The sequence below is a fragment of the Mobula hypostoma genome, chromosome 5 (assembly GCF_963921235.1).
Source record: "Mobula hypostoma chromosome 5, sMobHyp1.1, whole genome shotgun sequence".
Taxonomy (NCBI): domain Eukaryota; kingdom Metazoa; phylum Chordata; class Chondrichthyes; order Myliobatiformes; family Myliobatidae; genus Mobula; species Mobula hypostoma.
Window position 1 is genome coordinate 102131365 of NC_086101.1, and position 27405 is coordinate 102158769.

At 42.9% G+C, this 27405-nt stretch overlaps 1 protein-coding gene across 1 annotated transcript in view; it reads right to left on the reverse strand.

Annotated features, from left to right (window-relative positions):
* LOC134346871 (contactin-associated protein-like 5) overlaps positions 1 to 27405 on the reverse strand; it is a 1673098-nt gene that overhangs the window by 1491119 nt on the left and 154574 nt on the right. Inside the window, exons 2-3 of the mRNA XM_063048676.1 lie at positions 16442 to 16552; positions 1312 to 1505 (exon numbers count right to left, since the gene is read on the reverse strand). Coding sequence (XP_062904746.1) covers positions 1312 to 1505; positions 16442 to 16552 — 305 coding nt within the window. The remainder of the gene's footprint in view (positions 1 to 1311; positions 1506 to 16441; positions 16553 to 27405) is intronic.

The following is a 27405-nucleotide window of genomic DNA, read 5'->3' on the forward strand; positions in this document are numbered from 1 at the left end:
GAGTTTACAACTGTCTGCAGTTATTTCAAACCTGTGAATTGGCTTCTCCATTGCAGACAGATATGTTACCAGATAAAATGCTCTCCATGGTACATCAGTAGAAAATTGCTAGATTCTTTGGTGACATAGCAAATCTCTTCAAATTTGTAATGTTAAGGTGTCAGATTTAAGATCATTCATTCAAGGTAGGAAGATGTGAAGGAAATGTAAGATTATTTTGAAACTTCACCTACCAGGTTCAATGGATGTTCTACTACCAACTTTGAGACTTGTAGACTTTAGATTTTTATTTAGGTATTTGAGGAAATCAAGCATTTGCAAAGAAAAGTAAGACTAAAATTTAGCATCAAATTTTTTTTCTGTTGAAGTAAAAAGAAATTCTGCACTACCAGGTGAAACTGATGAAGGACTTAAAATTATTTTCATTATCTTAAGTCAAACAAATAGATGGCTGAAGATTGTGTTTAGCCTCTGAAATTTATTGTAAAATATAAACTTAATCACATTTTCATTAAATGAAATGCAATATTCAGCCCAACATTGTGGGCCAAACGGTCTGTCCAGTGCTGTACAGTTTTATGTTCTATATTCTAATAAATTGACTAAAAGGTTGTAGATTCCCAGCATCTGTAGAATCCTTTGTCTATTATTAACAATTGTTGAGGGTGGCAGGATGGAGATACATCTCTACCAAAGGTTGTGTAAGGCCCTCCTTCCCTCCAAGGTCACCCTTGGGCAAGGCGTAGCACCTGCTGAGCCCTCACTCCCCTTCCCCTGCTGATCAGGATCACATGAAGCCATAAGAGCAGGTGGTGGAAGGTCATATCAGCAGCCAGTGCATATCACAAGTTCTGATTATGTGATCACTGATGCCAGGCAGACAATCTCTGAAGAGGATTGATAATGGCTGGGGTCACTCATCTTGCAAAGGCAGCAATGGCCAACCACTTCTGTAGAAAAATTTGCCAAGAACAATTATAATCATGGAAAGACCATGATCGCCTATGTCATACATAATGAATGTAATGAATGAATGTTTTTAATGTCTTTAAAATTGACATAAAAGATGTTGAAGAATTCCATAAACAGGCATAGGCATTAAGAGATTAAGTCGATGTGCAAATTGTTATAATCAATGATAAAAATATCCACTATTTAAGAAAAAACAAGTTAATAAGAATGTTTGCATATTTGAAATCTAGTATTTATTCAACATGATTATTTATATGACCAATATTGCTAATTGCATTTTATACATGAACAGGCATTTTGTACTGAACACAGTTTTAAAATAAGAGTTCAACGGCTTACCCAAATGCTGTCTTCCTGTCGATATTGCTTCCAGTTCCTTCCAGTGTCACTGAACATAAGCAGGTAGCTTATTACCCAGTCTGAACTACCATATCGACCTTGAGTTGCAATTCCTGTGATTTCTGTCCGCTCACCGAGATCTATCTGTAGCCATTGGTATTTATTAGATTCCTGCGGGGACCATCCACCTGCCCCTGAGATACAGTGACAGATAATAAACCCATACGTAACAAAATCTGGTTCGAATTTTGCTTAAGTATAAATAATCAAATCTCAAGTATATTGGATTTCATACTTGATATTAAATATTAATCCTGATTTTCATAGAACGGTACAAAAACTATTTTATATGATTATAAAGAGCTCGTATATGGGGAGAGTGGTGAAGATGTGGAATTTGCTCTGATGGATACAATGGAGATTAATCAAAGGAGGGCTGTGGTCCAAGGGTCGGGCAAAGGAAGGTAAGAAGAGACTGCAGTGAAGCACTGGCCTGTTTAGATGATGTAAACCTGTTGCCTCGGAACTCAGCTCAGGTAGTGAGGATGGAAAACATTAGTCTGTTCCACTCTTCCTTGGTTTATTTTATGAAGTTCTATGGGAAGAATATCTGAGGAAGAGTAGAAATCACTTTTTTTTGGATGGAATAATATTGTAGCTGTTACAGCTACAGCAACACGGGTTCAATTCTGCCACTGCCTGTACATTCTCCCCATCAAAATGTGGATTTCCTCCTCGTGCCCAGTTTCCTTCCACATTGAAAAGACATCTGGGTTACTAGGTTAATTAGTCACATGGATGTGATGAGGCAGTGCAGGATTGGGAGGCCCTGTTACCCTGCTGTATTCCGAAATAACTACATTGCATCACTACATAGTATGTTTAACACCACTAACCAGGGATTAATTTCTGGACCAAAATGCACTTCTGATATTCCCATTATGCTATTTTTCAATGAGTAGTATAGAGGACAAGGCTTCTACACAATGACAATTGCAACTGTTTTCCAACTGTGAACAGGGACCCACCATTTTGCCCAGGTATGAGTGGAAAAATAAAGATAAATTTCAATCCGTTCCTAATTGCATATTTTGATTATTACTGAATTCCTTAGTGCTTTTCATTCTACTACATTTCCTGAACAGTGCAGAGGAAGTAAATGCTAAAAGATATTAGACCAGATCATTACAAGCTTTTTACCATTCTAATGGGAGGAGTTTAACGGGGCAGGCAGCATCTACAGGTGTAAACTGACAGTTAATGATCCATGTCAAGACTCTTCATCTGGTCTGCCTTACCATTCCAATTCCTTATGACATATACAGACCTCAAAACAGTAGCTGGGATGTGGACTACAGATTACAACAAGAAACAAAAAGATGCGTCAGAAAGGCAAAGTTATCATAGTCATGGGAGATTTTAACATGCAGGTCAATTGGGAAAATCAAGCTGATAATGGATCTGAAGAGAGTGAATTTGTTGAATACCTATGAGATGGCTTTTTAGAGTAGCTTGTCACTGACCCTACTAGGGTATCAGCTATACTGGATTGGGTGATATGTAATGAACAGAGATGATTAGGGAGCATAAGGTAGAGGAACCCTTAGGAGACAGTGATCACAATTTGATTGAGTTCAACTTGAAATTTGATCGGGGGAAAGTAAAGTCTAACTTAGCAGTATTTCAGTGGAGTAAAGGAAATTACAACGGTATGAGAGAAGAGTTGGCCAAAGTAAATTTGAAGGAGATGCTGGCAGGGATGACTGCAGAGCAGCAATGGCTTGAATTTCTGGGAAAAATGAGGAAGGTGCAGAATAGATGTATTGCAAAAACAAAGAATTACTCAAATTGCAAAATAGTACAACTGTGGCTGACAAGGGAAGTCAAAAGTGGTGAATCTGTGGAATTCTCTGCCACAGGAAACAGTTGAGGCCAGTTCATTGGCTATATTTAAGAGGGAGTTAGATATGGCCCTTGTGGCTACGAGGGTCAGGGGGTATGGAGGGAAGGCTGGGGCGGGGTTCTGAGTTGGATGATCAGCCATGATCATAATAAATGGCGGTGCAGGCTCGAAGGGCCGAATGGCCTACTCCTGCACCTATTTTCTATTTTTCTATGTTTCTAAAACTAATGTAAAAGCAGAAGAGAGGGCATACAACAAAGCAAATATTAGCAGGAAGATAGAAGATAGAGGCTTTTAAAAAACTTACAGAAAGCAACTAAAAGAATCATCAGGATGGAAAAGATGAAATATCAAAGAAAGCTAGCAAACAATATCAAGGGAGATAGAAAAAGCTTCTTCAAGTACGTAAAAAATAAAAGGGAGATGAAAGTGGATATAGGACCACTAGAAAAGAAGCTGGAGAAATATTGATGGGGGACAAGGAGATGACAGACAAACTATATGAGTATTTTGCATCAGTCTTCACCGTGGAAGACACCAGCAGTGTGCCAGATGTTGAAAGGTGTGAAGGAAGAGAAGTGAGTGCAGTTACTATTACAAGGGAGAAGGTGCTCAAAAAGCTGAAAGACCGAAGGGATTATAAGCCACCCCAAACAGATGAACTGCACCAAAAGTTTCTGAAAAAGTTGGCAGTAGAGATTGTGGAAGCATTAGTAATGATCTTTCAAGAATCATTTGACTCTGGCATGGTTCTGGAGAACTGGAAAATTGCAAATATCACTCTAATCTTTAAGAAAGGAGGAAGGTTGCAGAAAAGAAATTATAGACCTGTTAGCCTGACCTTAGTGGTTGGGAAAATGTTGGAGGCAATTGTTAAAGATGAGGTTATGGAGTACTTGGTGATACAGGACAAGATAGGAAAATCTTGCCTGACGAATCTGTTGGAATTTTTAGAGGAGACTTCATGTAGGACAGATGAAGGGGATGCAGTGGATGTTGTACACTTCGACTTTTGAAAGGCTTTTGATAAGGTGCCAAACATGAGGCTGCTTACCAAGTTAAGAGCCCATGGTATTACAGAAAAGTTACTGGTATGGTTAAAGCATTGGCTGACAGGTAGGAGGCAGCGAGTGAGAATAAAAGGATATTTTACCCTCTGACTACCAGTGACTAGTGGTTTTCCGCAGGGGTCGGTGTTGGGACCACTTCTTTTAATGCTGTATATAAATGATTCAGATGATGGAATAGATGGCTTTGTTGCCAAGTTTGCAGATGATATGAAGATTTATGGAGGGGCAGGTAGTGTTGACGAAACATGAAGGCTGCACAAGGAATTAGACAGATTTGGAGAATGGGCAATAACATGGGAAAAAATGCAATGTTGGAAAATGCATGGTCATGAACTTTGGTAGTAGAAATAAATGTGTAGATTATTTTCTAAAAGAGAAAATCCAAAAATCTGAGCTGCAAAGGGACTTGGGAGTCATTGTGCAAAACACCCTAAAGGTAAAATTGCAGGTGGAGTCAGTGGTGAGGAGACAAATGCAATGTTAGCATTCATTTCACGAGATCTAGAATACAAGAGCAGGCATGTGATGCTGAAACTTTATAAGGCACTGGTGAGGCCTCACCTTGAGTAGTGTGTACAATCTTGGGCTCCTTATCTAAGAAGAGATGTACTGGCATTGGAGAGGGTTCAGAAGAGGTTCACAAGGATGATTCCAGGAATGAAAGGGTTATCATATGAGGAACATTTGATTACTCTTGGTCTGTGCTCACTGGAATTTAGAAGGATGAGGGGGGAGCTCATTGAAACCTTTTGAATGTTGGAAGACCTAGACAGAATAGATGTGGAAAGGATGCTTCCCACCATGGAACCTGACAACGAGCAAATTTCTGATCTCTGTGGGGAAACGCAGGGCACTTGGAGGGAAACCTTCACAGTCACAGCAAGCACATGCTAATCTGCACAAGCCAGCACCAGAGATCAGGATAAACCCAGGTTACTCAAACCCTTCAACAACCACACAAACTGCAACATCACTGCTTCACTTTTGAAGCTGTCTTCAAGGGTTTTATACCTCTACGCCAAGCACGTACAAAACCACAGAAATGTAGCTGTATCGGTCACTTCAGCTCTCCAGATGTGCACAATGGTACGTGGAGGCAGGTGCAGTAGTACACACATCTTCCACTAAATGGAACCAAATGCACAGCTTGTCAAGTGTTTAACTTATTTCTTGCAGGTCCGACTATTTCTGGTGCTTGTTACCCTCCTCAGTCTGACAGTGAACTGAGATGGCAGTAAAAAGTCACTTCATTTGCCTAAACCCCAAATTTATTTCACTATCCATATAAGAGTGGTGTTCACATCTAGGTGAGTTGCCACCTCACAGCTCACACGACTCCTTGTGGGGAGTTTGTCCATTCTCCCAGTGATGCCTGTGTGGAGTTTGTCCATTCTCCCAGAGGTGCCCATGGGGAGTTTGTCCATTCTCCCAGTGATGCCTGTGTGGAGTTTGTCCATTCTCCCAGAGTTGCCCATGGGGAGTTTGTCCATTCTCCCAGTGATGCCTGTGTGGAGTTTGTCCATTCTCCCAGAGTTGCCCATGGGGAGTTTGTCCATTCTCCCAGTGATGCCTGTGTGGAGTTTGTCCATTCTCCCAGAGGTGCCCATGGGGAGTTTGTCCATTCTCCCAGTGATGCCTGTGTGGAGTTTGTCCATTCTCCCAGAGTTGCCCATGGGGAGTTTGTCCATTCTCCCAGTGATGCCAGTGTGGATTTTGTCCATTCTCCCAGTGATGCCTGTGTGGAGTTTGGCCATTCTCCCAGAGTTGCCTATGGGGAGTTTATCCATTCTCCCAGTGATGCCTGTGTGGAGTTTGTCCATTCTCCCAGAGGTGTCCATGGGGAGTTTGTCCATTCTTCCAGTGATGCCTGTGTGGAGTTTGTCCATTCTCCCAGAGTTGCCTATGGGGAGTTTATCCATTCTCCCAGTGATGCCTGTGTGGAGTTTGTCCATTCTCCCAGAGGTGTCCATGGGGAGTTTGTCCATTCTTCCAGTGATGCCTGTGTGGAGTTTGTCCATTCTCCCAGAGTTGCCCATGGGGAGTTTGTCCATTCTCCCAGTGATGCCTGTGTGGCGTTTCTGCATTCTCCCAGTGATGCATGGATTTCCTGCAGGTGATAGGGTCTCCACCATGTCCCAATAATGTGTGAGGTGGTAGGTGAACTGGCTGTTGTAAATTGCTTCAAGTGTGCAGCTGAACCACAGAAACTAGGGAGATTTGGTAAAAAGGTGGAGAATATACGCTCTAGCCAATTAGGGAGGTAGACACCCTGAGGCTGCAGGAGTCAGATTAATGGGTGACTCTCAGCAGGGGGAAGGAGAAACATCAGATAGTGGAGCCTGTGGCCGTTCTCCTCAACAACAAGTACTCCATTTTGAGTACTTTTGCGGGGGCGGGGAACAACCTACCAGGAGAAAGCAACAGTGGCCATGCCTCCAGCACAGAGTCTGGCCCTGTGGCTCAGAAGGGCAGGGAACTGAAGAGGATGGCAGCAATAATAGAGGACTCCATAGTTAAGGGGACAGATAGGCGATTCTGCAGATGCAAAAAGGCAACACGGATGGTAGTTTGCCTCCCAGGTGACAGGGAAGAAAATACAAGGATAAAAAAAACATTATGGGATTCATATATAGGCCTCCAAGTATAGATGTCTAACGTAGGCCTGAGTTTAAACTGTGTCTCACCAGACCAGCAACTCCACAACTGGACTTATTATTGAAGCTAATGACCTACTCAGGGGGAGGGGGGGGGCTGGGTGCACTTTGCATTTGGGCCCTCAACTCTACTCATGGTGTATGTAAGAGCTAGAAGTCCATTTATTTGGAAGGGCTCACTGATCATGCAGAGCAAAGTGATTTATTTGTATTTTTTAAATGTTTTTGAATACTCTGTATGGTTCTCAATGTTTTTTTTCCTTTACTGTTTTTGAATGATTTTGCTCCACTTTAACTGCTTCTAAATGTCTTTACTGCTCTGGCCCTTGCACAGAAAAGTTCATTTCTGTATTTGGAATTGACATTTTGGGCAGATGAACATTATGGTTTGGGACTCTATTTATTCAGGTAAAATATATAAGATTCCGGAGCAGAATTAGGCCACTTGGCCCATCGGTATATTATATAAAGATTGGCTGACTGGTTGGGGACCTCATGTTAATAATTAGGATGACAGAATTGATGGCTCTTTGGATGATACAGGTGGAGGGGCAGATAGTGCGAAGGAAACAGGGATTCTGCAGGAGGACTTTAACAGATAGGGAGAATGGGGAAAGAAGTGGCAGATGGAATGATGTGTAGGGAAGTGTATGGTCATGCACTTTGGCAGAGGAATAAAGGTGTAGACTATCTTCTAAGTGGGGAGATAATTCAGAAATCAGAGGTGTAAAGGGACTTCAGCCTTCTCATGCAGGATTTCCTAAAGTTTAACTTGCAGGTTGAGTCAGTGGTAAGGAAGGCAAATGCAATGTTAGCATTTATCTTGAGACCATAAAAGCAAGGCTGTAATGCTAAAGCTTTATAAGGCTTTGGTCAGACTGCACTTGAAATATTATTAGCAGTTTTGGGCCACTTATCTAAGAAAAGATGTATTGGCATTGTAGGGGGTCCAGAGAAGGTTCTGGTAATGGAAGGGTTAATGTATGTGGAGCATTTGCTAGCTCTGGGTCTGTACTCACTGGAGTTTTTAGAAGTATGAGGGTGGGTCTCATTGAAAACTATTGAATATTGAAAGGTTTACATAGTGTGCTGTGGAGAGGAGGTTTCTATAGTGGGAAGTCCAGGACAGGAGGGCAGAGACTCAGAATAGGGACATCCTTTTATAACAGAGATGAGGAGGAATTTCTTTAGCCAGAGGATAGTGTACCTGTAGAATTAATTGCTACGCATGGTTGTGGGGGCCAAGACATTGAGTGTATTTAAATTAGAGGTTGATAAGTTCTTGAAACATCAGGGCACCAAAGGTTACGGGGAGAAGACAGGAGAATAGGGCTGAGAGAGATAATAAATCTGCCATGGTGGAATAGTGGAGTAGACTCAATGGGCTACATGGTGTAATTATGCTCCTATGTCATATGGTCTTATGGTCTTAAAATAAAATTAAAGATAAACATGGATTGCTTCAAATCCACAAAAACAAAACTGGATTTCTGAATATGAATAAAAAGATGTGGAATGAGTTTACTATTATTAATCCAGTTCCTTTCACTTCCAAACCTCTCAAAAATGATTCATGCAATAAATTACTTTTTGAAGTGCTTTGACTCATCCTGGCACCAGATTGTTTCTAATTTGCATTAATTTCTTTGAATCAGAAGTGTAAAATGGTCAAATTTGAAGATCACACAAAGCATTTGGTTATTGCCTATTATGCCGCTGGTATTTAGGGCAGCAATGAAATCCTCCATCTCCCTGTCTTGGCCATATACTGTCACACACAGATATAGAAGGACTCTTCATTGCTGTTTCTGTAACAGTCTTTTTTGACGTTAACGTTGTCAGGCCTGAGCTGAACCCCTGAACCTGGAGGACCAGTGGATTACTCTTAGTCTGGCCTCTACCCTTTGATCTGTTTAGCATGGGTGACCCTACCAGGAGCCAAAGCATATAGCTTGACTGCAGCCAACATTACTCTCCAGGTCATTGAGGCATGCAAGCCTCCAAACCATGACAAGGTTGTAGTCCTCTTGGAGGACTAGAATTGACCAGAAAAGAGAACAGGACAAAAAGTGCACAAGAATTGTTTGGGACCATTGCAGATAAAATATAACACTGCTGACATAAATGTCATCTGCAACATTTGCTAACCCGATCAACTACAGAAATATTGAATTGAAATGGATCGATAGATGTTGGAGATAAAGACAGCTTTTTGTGTTTCTCTTCTATTTATCATTTATTTATTTATTTAGAGATACAGCATGGAACAGGCTCTTCTGACCCAGCGAACCACTCCACACAGCATCCCACTTATTTAGCACTAGCTTAATTACAGGACAATTTACAATGACTAATTAACCTTTGAACCAGTATGGCTTTGGACTGTGGGAGGAAACCAGAGCACCCAGAAGAAAGCCACACAGTTAGGGGAGAATGCACAAACTCCTTACAAAATGACTCCAGAATTGAACCATGAACCCCAGAACCCCCCAAGCTCTAACAGAATTGCACTAACCACAACGCCATTGTGGCGGTCCTAGCTCTCTTTGTAATTTAAGCAAAAGAAATATGCCCCAAATGCTGAATATTAGGATTATAAACAGCTGTCTGCCCCTTTAATTCAGCATTGCTCTCCCATTCTGACCTTTTCTGTCTGTGCCCACCACAAGCATAAATAAAGGCACTCATATTACTTTTGGGCACATTACAGCCTCAGTGGACTCAACATGGAATTGCTCATGCTTTATTTCTCTGTGTATCAGGTAAGATACTATTATTGGTGTGGTCTGGCCTACGAGACTTTCCTATACCCTTGTGATAGCAACACATCATGCACGCAAACAAATTCCTGACTGCAATTCTTATCTGTATGTTTAGTCATGTGGTTTTACCCCATTAGAGGTATTCCCTTTGTTCTACCCATCCCTCACACACCTTCTGTTAGAGAAAGCCAACTCATCTTTTCTCTTTTCCATTTGTGGTGACCTATAACATTAACTCTTTCTTTTCCTCAAATGTTGACTGACCTGCAGGGTATTTTCAGCACTTTCTTGTTTATTTCAAATTTTGAACATCTGCAGTTTTGTGATTCCCATTTTATTCTCCCCACATTTCTGTCAACTCTTGTCAGATTCTGCCACTTACCGACCTACCAGGGATAACGTCCAGTGGTCATTTAATCTGGAATGTGCTCAGATGTGGGAGTAAACCAACATAATCATGGGATGAAAAAGTGCAGATTGCACATCGGCAGCACCTAAAGACGGTATCAAACCAACGTTGCCGGACCTGTGTGGCTGCAGCTCTATGAGCTATACTGCTCTACCACCACTATAACTACACTTAGTGGCCATTTTATTAGCTATCCCCTACACCTGGTAAAATGACAACTGAGTGTATGTTTGTGGTCTTCTGCTGCTGTAGGCCATCCACTTCAAGGCTTGATGTATTGAACATTCAGAGCCATACTTCTGCACACCACTGTTGCAACACTTGTTTTTTTGTGTTACTGTCACCTTCCTATCAGCTTGAACCAGTCTGGCCATTCTCCTCTGGCCTTTCTCATTAACAAGGTATTTCTGTCAATAGTACTGCCGCTCACTGGATATTCGTTGCACCATTCTCAGTAAGAACATAAGAAATAGGAGCAGGACTAGGCTATCTGGCCCATCAAGCTTGCTCTGCAGTTCGTTAATATTGTAAATATCCTGTAAATTTCTGCTAAACTTCACGGTATACTAAATAGTGAAAGTGAGGCAAATGGAATGAAGGGAAGCAGAATTAGCCCAGTTTTGTGTTGTGTGAATCTTTCAAAGTAGCTACTACAGGACAAAGTGACACTCATCCAAACTAATGCCACATGGGTCGATCAATAGCTAGAACATGAATGGGGATGACACCTAGAACACAGAATGTAGGTTAGTACAGCATGTTAAAATCATTTAAGTGATAAATACTGGGCTGTCAGAATCAAGAGCTCTTCCTTAACATCTATAGTAAATTACACAAAATGCTGGAGGAACTCAGCAGGTCAGGAAGCATCTATGGAGGGGAATAATCAGTCAATATTTTGAGCTGAAACCCTTCAGGACTGGAGAGGAAGTGGGCTAGAAACCATAATAAGAAGGTGAGGGGTGTGAAAGGAGTACAAGCTGGTGAGTGATGTGAAGCTAGATGAGGGGTAAGGTAGGTGGATGCGGGAGGGAGTTGATGAAGTTAGGAGGTGATAGGCAGAAAAGTGAAAAGGCTGAAGAAGCAGGAATCTGATAGGAGAGGAGAGTGGGCCATGGTAGAACAGAAGAAGGAGGGGCATCAGAGTGAGGTGATAGATAATATGAAGGGAGTCAGAATGGGGAATGGAGAAAGAGAGAAGGGGGAGGGGTGATAAATTTCCTTTTACTTCATATATCATTGCTGTAGAAATTCTTCCAAAGAATAGCAATCATTCTGACTACAGTAACTACTAAGGAGAGAATACAGAACAAGAAATCAGGAAGATTTCCTGTTGTCTTTCAAAAGTAGGAGTGGCATTTTTAATATCCATCCACACCATATGGCTGAAAAGGTTTAAATTCTCTTCCATTTCAATATTATGAAGTATGTATTTACTCATGAAATAGGGATGATTTGGATTAGGTTAGTGTATACTGAACTTCTGGGATAATTTAAAATGCAGGCTTATATAATAATGGGAGATGAGGGTATCAGGGTATGTCCTTTAATGAGCCAAAAGACATTAGGCTCACAAATTCTTCCTTAGAGATGTTACTGGTAATCACAATTAAAATGCTTTAAAACTCTGTAACATGAACAGAAGGGCAGGCAAAAATGCGTTACGATAATAATCCTTGACAAAAGACCTGGGGCAGCACAGTTGCTCAGCTACTAGAGCTGCTGCTTATTGTTCCAGTGATCCCACAAATGGCCTTGGAGGGAAGTAGCTCTGTTGACGGGCAGAGCAGTGCTTTTCTTGGGGGCCATCCTCTGTAATCGAGTGCTGAGCTTCAGGAGGGGACACATATGGAGCTGTGAGGGAAGGGCAACATACGACTAGCAAGCCAGATCAGCCAAGTGAACCCTCGCGGTCAATGGGGTGACAGATGTCACGGCCAAACCACCCATTCAACGCCATCTACCACTTCTCAGCCCAACTCTACATCCTGTAAAAGTCCAGCTGTAATCTATGACAACCTTCTGCAGTATCTTCAACATCACCAACCTTTGGGCTCTTTCTGGATCAGAGATTTCCCTTAGATTTTCTCCTATGACTTAAAGATGCGTAGGTTGATAGGTTAACTGATCATTGTAAATTTCCGCTCAAGCAGGTGAGATGGAATTAAGACCATAAGTCCATAAGATATAGGAGCAGAATTAGGCCACTTGGCCCATCGAGTCTGCTCCACCATTTCATCATAGCTGATCCAATTTTCCTCTCAGCCCCAATCCCCTGCCTTCTCCCCATATCCTTTCATGCCCTGTCCAATTAAGAATCTATCAACTTCTACCTTCTTTGTCTATCCTGCATGATATTTCTTCAAAGAATTTCAAAAGATTTGTCAGGCAAGATTCTCCCCTAAGGAAATCATGCTGAATACAGCCTATTTCATCTTATGCCTCCAAGTACCCTGAGACCTCATCCTTAATAATCGACTCCAATATCTTCTCAACCACTGAGCTCAGATGAACTGCCTTATAATTTCCTTTCATCTGCCTCTCTCCCTTCTTGAAGAGTAGAGTGGAGTGACATTTTGCAGTTTTCCAGTCTTCCAGAACCATTCCAGAATCTAGTGATTCTTGTAAGATCATTACTAATGCCTCTACTATCTCTTCAGCCACCTCTTTTAGAACCCTGGGGTATTCACCATTAATCCAGGTGACTTATCTACCTTCAAACCTTTCAGTTTCTCAAGAATCTTCACTCTAGCAATGGTACCTTCACACACTTCATGACCCCTGACACTTGGAACTTCCACCATACTGCTAGTGTTTTCTACAGTGAAGACTGATACAAAATAATTATCCAGTTCATCCTCCATTTCCTTGCCCACATTACTACCTCTCCAGCATTGTTTTCCAGCAGTCCAATATTTGCTCTTGGCTCTCTTTTACACTTTATGTACCTGAAGAAACTGTTGGTATCCTTTTTAATATTACTGGCTAACTTACTTTCGTATTCCATTTTTACGTTCTTAATGACTTCCAACGGTTTTTAAAACTTCCCACTAATTTTTCTCTATTATATGCCCTCTCTTAGGATTTCACGTTGGCTTTGTTATCTCTCATTAGCCATAGCTGTGTCATCTTGCCTTTAGAATACATCTTCCTCTTTGTGATGTATATATCCCATGCCTTCTGAATTGCTTCCAGAAATTCTGGCCATTGATGTTCTGCCATCATCCCTGCCAATGTTCTTTTCCAATCAATTCTAGCTAGCTCCTCTCTCATGTCCCTGTAATTACCTTTACTTCCACTGTAATAGTGACAGAGCTGACTTTTGCTTCTGTTTCTCAAATTTCAGAATGAATTTGATCATCTTATGATAACTTGTCCCTAAGGGTTCTTTTACCTTCAGCTCAAAATCAAGTCTGGTTCATTGCACAACACCCAATCCAGAGTAGCTGATCCCCTAGTGGGCTCAATCACACGCTGGTCCAAAAAGCGATCTCATAGGCCCTCTAGAAATTCTCCCTCCTGGAATCCAGCACCAACCTGACTTCCTTAATTTACGTTAATATTGATATCTCCCATGACTATTGCACCATTACCCATTGCCCACTTTCTATCTCTTGTTGTAATTTGTAGACCATATCCTACTGGTTGGGAATCTGTATAAAACACCCATCAGGGTCTTTTTACCTTTGCAGTTTCTTAGCTTTATCCACAATGATTCAACACCTTCCAACTCTAAGTCACCTAGAAACCACAGAAAACTACAGCACAGAAACAGGCCTTTTGGCCCTTCTTGGCTGTGTCGAACCATTTTCTGCCTAGTCCCACTGACCTGCACATGGACCATATTCCTTCATACACCTCCCATCCATGTATCTGTCCAATTTATTCTTAAATGTTAAAAAAGAACCCGCATTTACCACCTCATCTGGCAGCTCATTCCATACTCCCACCACTCTCTGTGTGAAGAAGCCCCCTCTAATGTTCCCTTTAAACTTTTCCCCCCTCACCCTTAACCCATGTCCTCTGGTTTCTTTCTCCCCTTGCCTCAGTGGAAAAAGCCTGCTTGCATTCACTCTATCTATACCCATCATAATTTTATATACCTCTATCAAATCTCCCCTCATTCTTCTACGCTCCAGGGAACAAAGTCCTAACCTATTCAACCTTTCTCTGTAACTGAGTTTCTCAAGTCCCGGCAACATCCTTGTAAACCTTCTCTGCACTCTTTCAACCTTATTTATATTCTTCCTGTAATTTGGTGACCAAAACTGAACACAATACTCCAAATTTGGCCTCACCAATGCCTTATACAACCTCCTCATAACATTCCAGCTCTTATACTCAATACTTTGATTAATAAAGGCCAATGTACCAAATGTACCAAAAGCTCTCTTTATGACCCTATCTATCTGTGACGCCACTTATAGGGAATTTTGTATCTGTATTCCCAGATCCCTCTGTTCTACTGCACTCTTCAGTGACTTACCATTAACCCTGTATGTTCTACCTTGGTTTGTCCTTACAACATGCAATACCTCACACTTGTCTGTATTAAACTCCATCGGCCATTTTTCAGCCCATTTTTCCAGCTCGTCCAAGTCCCTCTGCAGGCTCTGAAAACCTTCCTCACTGTCTACTACACCTCCAGTCTTTGTATCATCAGCAAATTTGCTGATCCAATTTACCATATTATCATCCAGATCATTGATATAGATGAAAAATAACAATGGACCCAGCACTTATCCCTGTGGCACACCACTAGTCACAGGCCTCCACTCGGAGAAGCAATTCCCTACTACCACTCTTTGGCTTCTTCCATTGAGCCAATGTCTAATCCAATTTACCACCTCTCCATGTATACCTAGCCACTGAATTTTCCTAACTAACCTCCCATGCGGGACCTTGTCAAAGGCCTTACTGAAGTCCATGTAGACAATATCCACTGCCTTCCCTTCATCCACTTTCCTGGTAACCTCCTTGAAAAACTCCAATAGATTGGTCAAACATAACCTCCCACACACAAAGCCATGTTGACTCTCCCTAATAAGTCCCTGTCTATCCAAATGCTTGTAGATTCTGTCTCTTAGAACTCCCTCCAATAACTTACCTACTACTGACGTTAAATTTACTGGTCTATAATTTCCCGGATTACTTTTCAATCCTTTTTAAAACAACGGAACAACATAAGCCACTCTCCAATCCTCCGGGACCTCATCCGTAGACAGCGACATTTTAAATATTTCTGCCAGGGCCCCCACAATTTCAACACTAGTCTCCTTCAAGGTCCGAGGGAACACCCTGTCAGATCCCGGGGATTTATCCACTTTAATTTTCCTCAAGACAGCAAGCACCTCCTCCCTTTCAATCTGTACAATTTCCATGATCTCACTACTTGATTCCCTTAATTCCATAGAATTCATGCCAGTTTCCTTAGTAAATACAGACGCAAAAAACCTATTTAAGATCTCCCTCATTTCCTTTGGTTCCGCACATAGCCGACCACGCTGATCTTATCCCTTACAATCCTTTTGCTCTTAATATACCTGTAAAAGCTCTTTGGATTATCCTTCACTTTGACTGCCAAGGCAACCTCATGTCTTCTTTTAGCCCTCCTGATTACTTTATTAAGTATTTTCTTGCACTTCTTATACTCCTCAAGCACCTATTTACTCCCTGTTTCCTATACATTTCATACAACTCCCTCTTCTTCTTTATCAAAGTTGCAATATTCCTTGAGAACCAAGGTTCCTTATTCCTATTCACTTTGCCTTTAATCCTGACAGGAACATACAAACTCTGCACTCTCAAAATTTCTCCTTTGAAGGCTTCCCTCTTTCTAATGATTTGGTTTCATTTTTATGACCAGAGCAGCATCACCCCCTCTGCCTTCCTGCCTGTCCTTTTCATATAACGTGTATCCTAGGACATTAAGCTCCCAGCTATAATCTTCTTTCAGCCATGATTTAGTGATGCCCACATTATACATTCCAATTTGTCACTGTGTTACAAGTTCTTCTATCTTATTCCATATAAATGTAGGGAGAATAGGTTACAAGGATAAGTGGTGAAAGTATAGATGCACTCTGTGAACTAGCATAGACTCCATAGGTTGATTGTCCTCCATGTAATAAAAAAGTATGGGAATCCAGAAAAAGATCTTAAAAAGAAAGGGACCTACAGTCTAATGCCATTCTATTAATTGTTTTAAGGAAAGGTTACAGCGCTGAACCTTTCACACATCATTAAACTGACACAAATGAAGACAAGCCCTTCTTTTCATTATCATTCAAGACAGCTGGCATTTACATGAATAGTTGCTGATTATGTCTTACCATCTCGTCTGTTCAGTTTTGCAAAGCCAGGGTTGTGACTATTAGACAACTCGGAGGAGGAATCGAACACCAACTGAGGCAAATCAGACACCAAGTGATCATCACAGTCATCTGCCAGACGAAGAAAAGCATTACATTAAATTAATTAGCTGCACAATATGTTTCTGCTATTTACAAGTGCACAAGAGAATTTTAACTATCCCTCTGGAGACCTAGAAGATTGCCAAGCTGAAACTGCTGACATTCTGTGAAGAAAAATCTGTGCAATTTGTTGAGCTGAGAGAATATAAAATGATCTTTAACATACTAAACAAATCTAAATGCCTAAGAAAGCAAAGCACTAGAGATGCTGGAACATGACCATGAACTGTTGGAAATACTCAACTGATCAGGCAGGAGAAGTAGAGAACGCTTCATAGAATCAGAGCTTAGAAGCAGAAGTTCGTCATTCACACCTTTGACACTGCTTCCTGTTCAACATGACTATTCAAATTCAGTCCTCTCTTACAGCTTTCTTCCCATATCCCTTGATCCATAAGACCATCAAACTTTGAGACATAGGAGCAGAATTATGCCATTTGGCCCATCAGGTCTGCTCTGCTATTCCATCATAGTCAACTTATTATCACTCTCCACTCCATTCTCCCGCCTTCTCCTCATAACTTTTGACAGCCTTACTAATCAAGAACCTATCAAACTCTGCTTTCTATGTGGCCAGTGACTTGGCCTTCACAGCTGTCCATCCCTAAGAGCAATATTTGAATGTATTTAATGACCTGGCTTTATCTATACAGAATGCTTCAAGATCAGAACTGTCTGGAAGGGAAAATTCCTTTTCATCTTGCATTTACTCTTTTTTCTTTTTCCTCGATCAGGATTTTCCAGAGTTCAGTATAACAAAAATTTCATCAGAACACAGAAAAAATAGAGATAGAAAAATTTGAAAGTCAGAAGAATAGATGGATGGGCAGGAAGAGATGGAGGGAAAGATGTCATGAAGAAGAGAACAGTGATAAAGATATGAAGAAGATTGAAAGCGTGCAGAAAAAATTGCAAGTACGTTGCCAGGATCTGTTAATAGAGAAAGGTTAAATAGACTAGGACTTTATTCCTAGAGAAAGTGAGGGTGAGGGGGATCTTCTTTACTCAGAGGGTGGGGACAATGTGGAACATGCTGCCAGTTGAGATGGAGAGCGTGGAACGTGCTGCCAGTTGAGATGGACAATGTGGAACGTGCTAACGGTTGAGATGGAGAACGTCGAACGTGCTGCCAGTTGAGATGGAGATCGTGGAACGTGCTGCCGGTTGAGATGGAGAACGTGGAACGTGCTGCCAGTCGAGATGGAAAATGTGGAACGTGCTGACGATCAAGATGGAGAATGTAGAACATGCTGACGGTCGAGATGGACAATATGGACCATGCTGACGGTCAAGATGGACAATGTGGACCATGCTGCCGGTCAAGATGGAGAACGTGGAACTTAATGCCAGTCGATGTGGAGAATGTGGAATATACTGCCAGTCAAGGTGGAGAACGTGGAATGTGCTGCCGGTCGAGATGGAGACCATGGAACGTGCTGACGGTTGAGATGGAGAACGTAGGACATGCTGCCAGCCAAGCTGGACAATGTGGAACGTGCTGCCGGTTGAGATGGAGAACGTGGAACGTGCTGCCAGTCGAGATGGAGAATGTGGAACGTGCTGCCGGTTGAGATGGAGAACGTGGAACGTGCTGCCAGTTGAGATGGAGAACGTGGAACATGCTGCCAGTCGAGATGGAGAACGTGGAACATGCTGCCAGTCCAGATGGAAAATGTGGAACGTGCTGACGATCAAGATGGAGAATGTAGAACATGCTGACGGTCAAGATGGACAATATGGACCATGCTGACGGTCAAGATGGACAATGTGGACCATGCTGCCGGTCAAGATGGAGAAAGTGGAACTTAATGCCAGTCGATGTGGAGAACGTGGAATATACTGCCAGTCAAGGTGGAGAACGTGGAATGTGCTGCCGGTCGAGTTGGAGACCATGGAACGTGCTGACGGTTGAGATGGAGAACGTAGGACATGCTGCCAGCCAAGCTAGACAATGTGGAACGTGCTGCCAGTCGAGATGGAGAATGGGGATTTGATTTCAATATTTAGGAGAAAGTTGGATAGGTAAATGGATGAGGGGTATGGAGGGCTATGGTCTGGGTGCAGGTCGATGGGGCTAGGCAGGATAATAGTTAGGAATAGACTTGGGGGGGCTGGAGAGCCTGTTTCTGTGCCGTAGTGTTCAATGACTCTTTGACTCTCGGAATGGTGAAAGAAAGTTAAATGACAAAATAAATGACAGCAGAAGGACAAACGAAGAAGCAAATATATTGAGATTGAACAGAATAAACAAGAAGTGCTTGGAACTGCTGAACTCATGGGTTCCAGGAGGCTATAATGAGCCCAGCCAGGAGATAAAGTTCCACTCTTTTTAGAAATACTGCAAATCTGAAATGAAAAAGAGAAGGCTGGAAACTCTCAGTAGGTCAGGCAGCATCAGTTGATAGATCAAAAAAAAATGTTTCAATTACAGGACCCTTCATCAGAACTGGAAAAGAAAGTTAGTAGAGGCAGCAGAGAAAATGAAGGTGAGAGGAGTATGGGTGTACTTCCTAGGGTGTTTAGTTTTAATCTAAACCCCTCTGTAGGTTCCTTCTGTCCTTCACTATTCCCATACATTACCACATCCCCTCAATACATTATATCACAAGTTTAGATGGAAGGATATGTAACTGGCTAATTTGTGGTCTACTGATGCTGGAGACTGCAACCAGAAAGTACGAATAAGAACTGAGCAAGTCCCTTGCCTGCTTCACGAAAGTGCACTCACTTGTAATGGTTCCTCGGCTACAATCTTAACCAGGAGAGAGACCTGAATAAGAAGTCTGGAACTATGTCCTGATACAGGTTGTTAATAGGCTCAGTAGTAGAATAATACACTGCCTTGACAGATATATCTTAAAATGTCTCTATTTGAAATATTGAAATCAATATTTCAAATAGTGCAAAGGCATAGATAGAGTGAATACACAGCAAATGTATCCTGCAAAGGGGAACCAAAATCTAAAGGAAATGGGTTTAAGGTGAGTGGGGGAAGATTTAAAAGGCACCTGAGGGGTAACTTCCTGCAGGGTGCAGTTCATTCTGGAGTGAGCTGCCTAAGAAAGTAATTGAGTCAGGTACAAAACAAGATTCAGACAAATATATGGCTGGGAAAGATTTAGAAGGATATGGGCGGATTGCTGGCAAATGGGACTAGCTTAGTTGGAATCTTGGTCAGCATGGACAGTCTGGGCCTGATTCCTTGCTATACGCTAATTTTGTCAGAAATGGTTGTACAAAAAGACAAATGAATGGAGAAAATGAAAACAGTGATAGATATCTGCAAACAATCACCAAGGAAGTTTGGGAGAATCAAGAATGACTGAGAAGCCTGAACTGGACATGGTTCATATCACCACACTCCCAGACATTAATATGAACATAGAACAGTACGCCATAGGAATAGACCCCCTAGCCTGTCTGTGGCAACTATGATGTTAATCTACAGAATCTCTTGTGTTTATGACCAAATAATTCTATCTGCCTATCCAAACCTCTCCTGAATGTTATCACAATATCTGCTTCTGCTACCTCTCTTTGAAGTTTGTTTCAGCCTCATAGCTCCGATATACAATGATGGAATTCAGCAGTAACCATGTTTGAAAATAGTGATGTCTGGCAGATCATTAATAATCACACATGCAGTTTCTGACATGACAGATGGCTTACAGTGCACACACTCATTCAAAATACTAACAGTTTCAAAACAAATTATGCTCATTTATTTCCTCTGAAAAGCGATAACTAATTGTCCCATTCACAAACTAAATTAAGGAGGCACAGTGGTAAAATACTTTCAGACCACTTTAGTAAGCGTTGTTGCAAAACACCATTCCAAAGCTCAGATTTTTTCACTTGAGAGATATAGTTTGGTAATCAGCCCCTCCAGTCCAGAGAGTTCATGCCACCCAATTACACACAGTTGACCGAACAAATGTGGAAACGAGAGAGAAATGCGGAAGAACTTTGCAGGGAAAACTCATATCTATTGCCTACTCCAATTGTTCAAAACAGGATGGTTACATGCCATTCTGGAAAGCAGGTAAGATCAAAATATTTCATCAAAATTCTAGGGTCACATAAATACACCAGCATATCTCCTTTCATGGAGAATATCAGCATATCAAATGTGTATTTCTGATAACTGGTATGGAAGTGGCTATCTTAGCTAGATGTGTTTAAATTGCATGTCTGTTGTGCCTGGACTTGAACTCTCATCCCTGGATATTATCACAATTTTTTAACAGATTGACTGTCAATATATGAAGAGTATGTATCATTTTTATCTCCATCCTATAAACCCTTAAACACCGGAGCCTTGGGAGACAGTTAGGTGGGAAACAGTCAGGAGAGGAAAGGGCAAGAGTCAGACTAGAGAGTACTTCAATGGCTGTCCCCCTTAACAATAAGTACTCCTGTTTGAGTACTGTTTGGGGGGGGGGGCCTACCTGGGAGAAATAACATTGCATCTGGCACAGAGTCTGGCCCTGTGGCTCAGAAGGGTAGGGAAAGGAAGAAGATGGCAGCAGTGATAGGGAACTCTGTAGTTAGGGGGTCAGACAGGTGATTCTGTGGACGTAGGAAAGAAACATGCATGGTAGTTTGCCTCCCAGGTGCCAGGGTCCAGGATGTTTCTGATCGCGTCCAAGATGTCCTGAAGTGGGAAGGAGAACAGCCAGAGGTCGTGGTACATATTGGTACCAACAATAGAGGTAGGAAAAGGGAGGAGGTCCTGAAAACAGACTACAGGGAGTTAGGAAGGAAGTTGAGAAGCAGATCTTCAAAGGAAGTAATCTCGGGATTACTGCCTGTGCCACATGACAGTGAGTATAGAAACAGAGTGAGGTGGAGGATAAATGCATGGCTCAGGGATTGGAGCAGGGAGCAGGGATTCAGATTTCTGGATCATTGGGACCTCTTTTGGGGCAGGTGTGACCTGTACAAAAAGGACGGGTTGCACCTGAATCCCAGAGGGACAAATATCCTGGCAGGGAGGTTAGCTAAGGCTATTAGGGAGAGTTAAAACGAGAATTGCTGGGGGATGGGAACCAAATTGATGAGACAGAGGAAGAGGCAGTTGGCTCACAACTCAAGAAAGCTTGTAGACAGCGTGAGAGTAAGGAAAGGCAGAATGATAGTGAAGGGATACGCTCAGACTCATGGTTTGAAATGTGTCTATTTCAATGCAAGGAGTATCATGAACAAAGTGGATGAGCTTAGAACGTGGATCAGTACTTGTAGCGATAATGTTGTGGCCATTACAGAGAATTGGACGGCTCAGAGGCAGGAATAGCTACCTAGAGTGCCAAAAAGGACAGGGACGGAGGCAAAACAGGAGGGGGCATGGCACTGCTGAATAGTGAAAGTATCACGGCTGCAGAAAAGCAGGAAATCATGGAGGGAATGTCTATGGAGTCTCTATGGGTGGAAGTTAGAAACTGGAAGGGGTCAATAACTCCACTGGGTATTTTTTATAGACCACCCAATAGTAACAGGGACATCAAGGAGCAGATAGGGTGACAGATTCTGGAAAGATGCAATAATAACAGGGTTGTCGTGGTGGGAGATTTTAATTTCCCAAATATCGATTGGCATCTCCCTAGAGCAAGGGAATTAGATGCGGTGGAGTTTGTCAGGTGTGTTCAGGAAGGTTTCCTGAAACAATATGGAAATAAGCCTACAAGAGGAGAGGTTATACTTGATTCGGTATTGCAAAATGAACCTGGTCAGGTGTCGGGTCTGTCAGTGGGAAAGCATTTTGGAGTTAGTGATCACAATTTTATCTCATACACCACAGAATTGGAGAGGGATAGGAACAGACGAGTTAGGGAAGCATTTAATTGGAGTAAGGGGAAATATGGAGCTATCAGGCAGGAACTTGGAAGCATAAATTGGGAATACGTTCTCAGAGAAATGTGCGGCAGAAATGTGGCAAATGTTTGGGGTATATATGTATGGTGTTATATATAGGTACGTTCCAAAGAGACAGGGAAAGGATGGTAGGGTACAGGAACCGTGGTGTAAAAGGCTGTTGAAAATCTAGTCCAGAAGGGAAAAAGAACATAGAAAACCTACAGCACAATACAAGCCCTTTGGCCCACAAAGTTGTGCTGAACATGTTCCTACCTTAGAAATTACTAGGGTTACTCACAGCGCTCTATTTTTCTAAGCTTCATGTACCTATCCAAAAGTCTATTAAAAGACCCTATCGTATCCACCTCCACCACTGTTGCCGCCAGCCCATTCCACACACTCACCACTATCTGCATAAAAAACTCACCCTGACATCTCCTCCGTATCTACTCCCAAGCAGCTTAAACCTGTGCCCTTTTGTGCAGCCATTTCAGCCCTGCGATAAAGCCTCTGACTATCCACATGATCAATGCCTCTCATTATCTTATACACCTCTATCAGGTTACCTCTCATCCTCCGTCGCTCCAAGGAGAAAAGGTTGAGTTCACTCAACCTATTCTCATAAGGCATGCTCCCCAATCCAGGCAACATTCTTGTAAGTCACCTCTGCACCCTTTATATGGTTTCCACATTCTTCCCGTAGTGAGGCGACCTGAACTGAGCACAGTATTCCAAGTGGGGTCTGACCAGGGTCCTATATAGCTGCAACATTACCTCTCAGCTCCTAAATTCAATTCCACGATTAATGAAGGCCAATACACTGTATGCTTTCTTAACCATTGAGTAAACATGCGCAGCTGCTTTGAGGGTCCTATGGACTCGAACCCCAAGATCCCTCTGATCCTCCACATTGCCAAGAGTCTTACCATTAATAGTATATTCTGTCATCATATTTGACATACCAAAATAAACCACTTCACACTTATCTAGGTTGAACTCCATCCGCCACTTCTTAGCCTAGTTTTGCATCGTATCAATGTCCCGCTGTAACCTCTGACAGCCCTCCACACTATCCACAACACCTCCAACATTTGTGTCATCAGCAAACTTACTAACCTATCCCTCCACTTCCTCATCCAGGTCATTTATAAAAATCACAAAGAGTAAGGGTCCCAGAACAGATCCCTGAGGCACACAACTGATCACCGATCTCCATGCGGAATATGATCCATCTACAACCACTCTTTGCCTTCTGTGGGCAAGCTAGTTCTAGATCCACAAAGCAATGTCCCTTTGAATCCCATGCCTCCTTACGTTCTGCATGGGGTACCTTATTAAGTGCCTTGCTTAAATCCATATACGCTGCATCTACTGCTCTTCCTTCGTTAATGTGTTACGTCACATCTTCAAGAAATCCAATCAGGCCTGTAAGGCACAACCTGCCCTTGACAAAGCCATGCTGACTATTCCTAATCATATCATACGTCTCCAAAAGTTTATAAATCCTGCCTCTCAGGATCTTCTCCATCAACATACCAACCATTAAGGTAAGACTCACTAGTCTATAAATTTCCTGGGCTATCTCTGCTCCCTTTCTTGATTAAAGGAATAACATCCACAACCTCCGAAACCTCCAATCCTCCGGAACCTCTTCCGTCACCATTGATGATGCAAAGGTCATCGCCAGAGGCTCAGCAATCTCCCCCCACCTCGCCTCCCACAGTAGCCTGGGGTACATCTCATCTGGCCCCAGCAACTTATCCAACTTGATGCTTTCCAAAAGCTCCAGCACATCCTCTTTATTAATATCTATACGCTCCAGCTTTTCAGTTTGCTGCAAGTCATCACTACAATCACCAAGATCCTTTTCCGTAGTGAATACTGAAGTATTCATTAAGTACCTCTGCTATTTCCTCAGGTTCCATACACACTTTCCCACTGTCACACTTAATAGGTCCTATTCTTTCACATCTTATCTTGCTCTTCACATATTATAGAATGCCTTGGAGTTTTCTTAAATCCTGCCCGCCAAGGCCTTCTCATGACCCCTTCTGGCTCTCCTAATTTCCTTCTTAAGCTCCTTCCTAGTAGTCTTATAATCTTCTAGATCTCTAACATTACCTCAGTCTCTGACCCTTTTTGCAAGCTTTTCTTTTCTTCTTGACTAGATATATTACAGCCTTTGTACACCACGGTTCCTGTACTCTACCATAACTTCCCTGTCTCATTGGAACATACCTATGCAGAACTCCACACAAATATCCCCTGAACATTTGCCATATTTCTTCCGTACCTTTCCCTGAGAACATCTGTTCCCAATTTAAGCTTCCAAGTTCCTGCCTGATAGCCTCATATTTCCCCTTACTCCAATTAAACGCTTTTCTTTCTTGTCTGTTCCTATCTCTCTCTAATGCTATTGTAAAGGAGATAGAATTATGATCACTATCTCCAAAATGCTCTCCCACTGAGAGATCTGACACCTGACCAGGTTCATTTCCCAATACCAAATCAAGTATAGTCTCCTCTCTTGTAGGGTTATCTACATATTGTGTCAAGAAACCTTCTTGAATACACCTAACAAACTCCACCCCATCTAAACCCCTTGCTCAAGAGAGATGCCAATCGATATTCGGGAAATTAAAATCTCCCACCACGACAACTCTATTATTATTAACCTGTCCAGGATCTGTTTCCCTATCTGCTCCTCGATATCCCTGTTACTATTAGGCGGCCTATAAAAAACACCCAGTAAAGTTATTGACCCCTTCCTGTTCCTAACCTCCACCCACAGAGACTCCATAGACAATCCCTCCATGACGTCCACCTTTCTGCAGTCGTGACACTATTTCTGATCAAGAGTACCATGCTCCTACCTCTTTTGCCTTCCTCCCTGTCATTTCTGAAACATCTAAAACCCGGCACCTGAAATAACCATTCCTGAGCCATCCAAGTCTCTGTAATGGCCACCACATCATAGCTTCAAGTACTGATCCATGCTCTAAGCTCAAACAACAGGAATTCTGCAGATGCTGGAAATTCAAGCAACATACATCAAAGTTGCTGGTGAACGCAGCAGGCCAGGCAGCATCTGTAGGAAGAGGTGCAGTCGACGTTTCAGGCCGAGACCCTTCGTCAGGACTAACTGAAGGAAGAGTGAGTAAGGGATTTGAAAGCTGGAGGGGGAGGGGGAGATGCAAAATGATAGGATAAGACAGGAGGGGGAGGGATGGAGCCGAGAGCTGGACAGGTGATAGGCAAAAGGGGATACGAGAGGATCATGGGACAGGAGGTCCGGGAAGAAAGACAAGGGGGGGGGGTGACCCAGAGGATGGGCAAGAGGTATATTCAGAGGGACAGAGGGAGAAAAAGGAGAGTGAGAGAAAGAATGTGTGCATAAAAATGAGTAACAGATGGGGTACGAGGGGGAGGTGGGGCCTTAGCGGAAGTTAGAGAAGTCGATGTTCATGCCATCAGGTTGGAGGCTACCCAGACAGAATATAAGGTGTTGTTCCTCCAACCTGAGTGTGGCTTCATCTTTACAGTAGAGGAGGCCATGGATAGACATGTCAGAATGGGAATGGGATGTGGAATTAAAATGTGTGGCCACTGGGAGATCCTGCTTTCTCCGGCGGACAGAGCGTAGATGTTCAGCAAAGCGGTCTCCCAGTCTGCGTCGGGTCTCACCAATATATAAAAGGCCACATCGGGAGCACCGGACGCAGTATATCACCCCAGTCGACTCACAGGTGAAGTGATGCCTCACCTGGAAGGACTGTTTGGGGCCCTGAATGGTGGTAAGGGAGGAAGTGTAAGGGCATGTGTAGCACTTGTTCCGCTTACACGGATAAGTGCCAGGAGGGAGATCAGTGGGGAAGGATGGGGGGGACGAATGGACAAGGGAGTTGTGTAGGGAGCGATCCCTGCGGAATGCAGAGAGAGTGGGGGAGGGAAAGATGTGCTTAGTGGTGGGATCCCATTGGAGGTGGCGGAAGTTACGGAGAATAATATGTTGGACCCGGAGGCTGGTGGGGTGGTAGGTGAGGACCAGGGGAACCCTATTCCTAGTGGGGTGGTGGGAGGATGGAGTGAGAGCAGATGTACGTGAAATGGGGGAGATGCATTTAAGAGCAGAGTTGATAGTGGAGGAAGGGAAGCCCCTTTCTTTAAAAAATGCTCTAAGCTCATCTGCTTTGTACACAATACTCCTTGCATTAAAATAGACACATCTCAAACCATCGGTCTGAGCGCATCGCTTCTCTAACACACTCCCTCACACACTGTCTCCAAGCTTTCTCTATTTGTGAGCCAACTGCCTCTTCCCCAGTCTCTTCAGTTCGGTTCCCACCCCGCAACATTCCTAGCTTAAACTCTCCCCAGTAGCCTTAGCAAACCTCCTCGCCAGGATATTGGTCCCCCTGGGATTTAAGTACAAACCGTCTTTTTTGTACAGGTCACACCTGCCCCAAAAGGAGTCCCAATGATCCAGAAATATGAATCCCTGCCCCCTGCTCCAATCCCTCAGCCACTCATTTATCCTCCACCTCACTCTTTTCCTATACTCACTATCGTGTGGCATAGGCAGTAACCCCGAGATTACTACCTTTCAGGTCCTGCTTCTCAACTTCCTTCCTAACTCCCTGTAGTCTGTTTTCAGGACCTCTTCCCTTTTCCTACCTATGTCATTGGTACCAATATGTACCACAGCCTCTGGCTGTTCTCCCTCCCACTGCAGGATAGCGTGGACGTGATCTGAATATCCCGGACCCTGGCACCTGGGAGGCAAACTACCATCCGAGTTTCTTTCCTGCTTCCACAGAATCGCCTGTCTAACCCCCTAACTATAGAGTTCCCTATCACTACTGCCTTCCTCTTCTTTCCCTACGCTTCTGAGCCATAGGGCCAGACTCTGTGCCAGAGGCACGGCCACTGTTGCTTCACCCAGGTAGGCTGTCCCCCCCAGCGGTACTCAA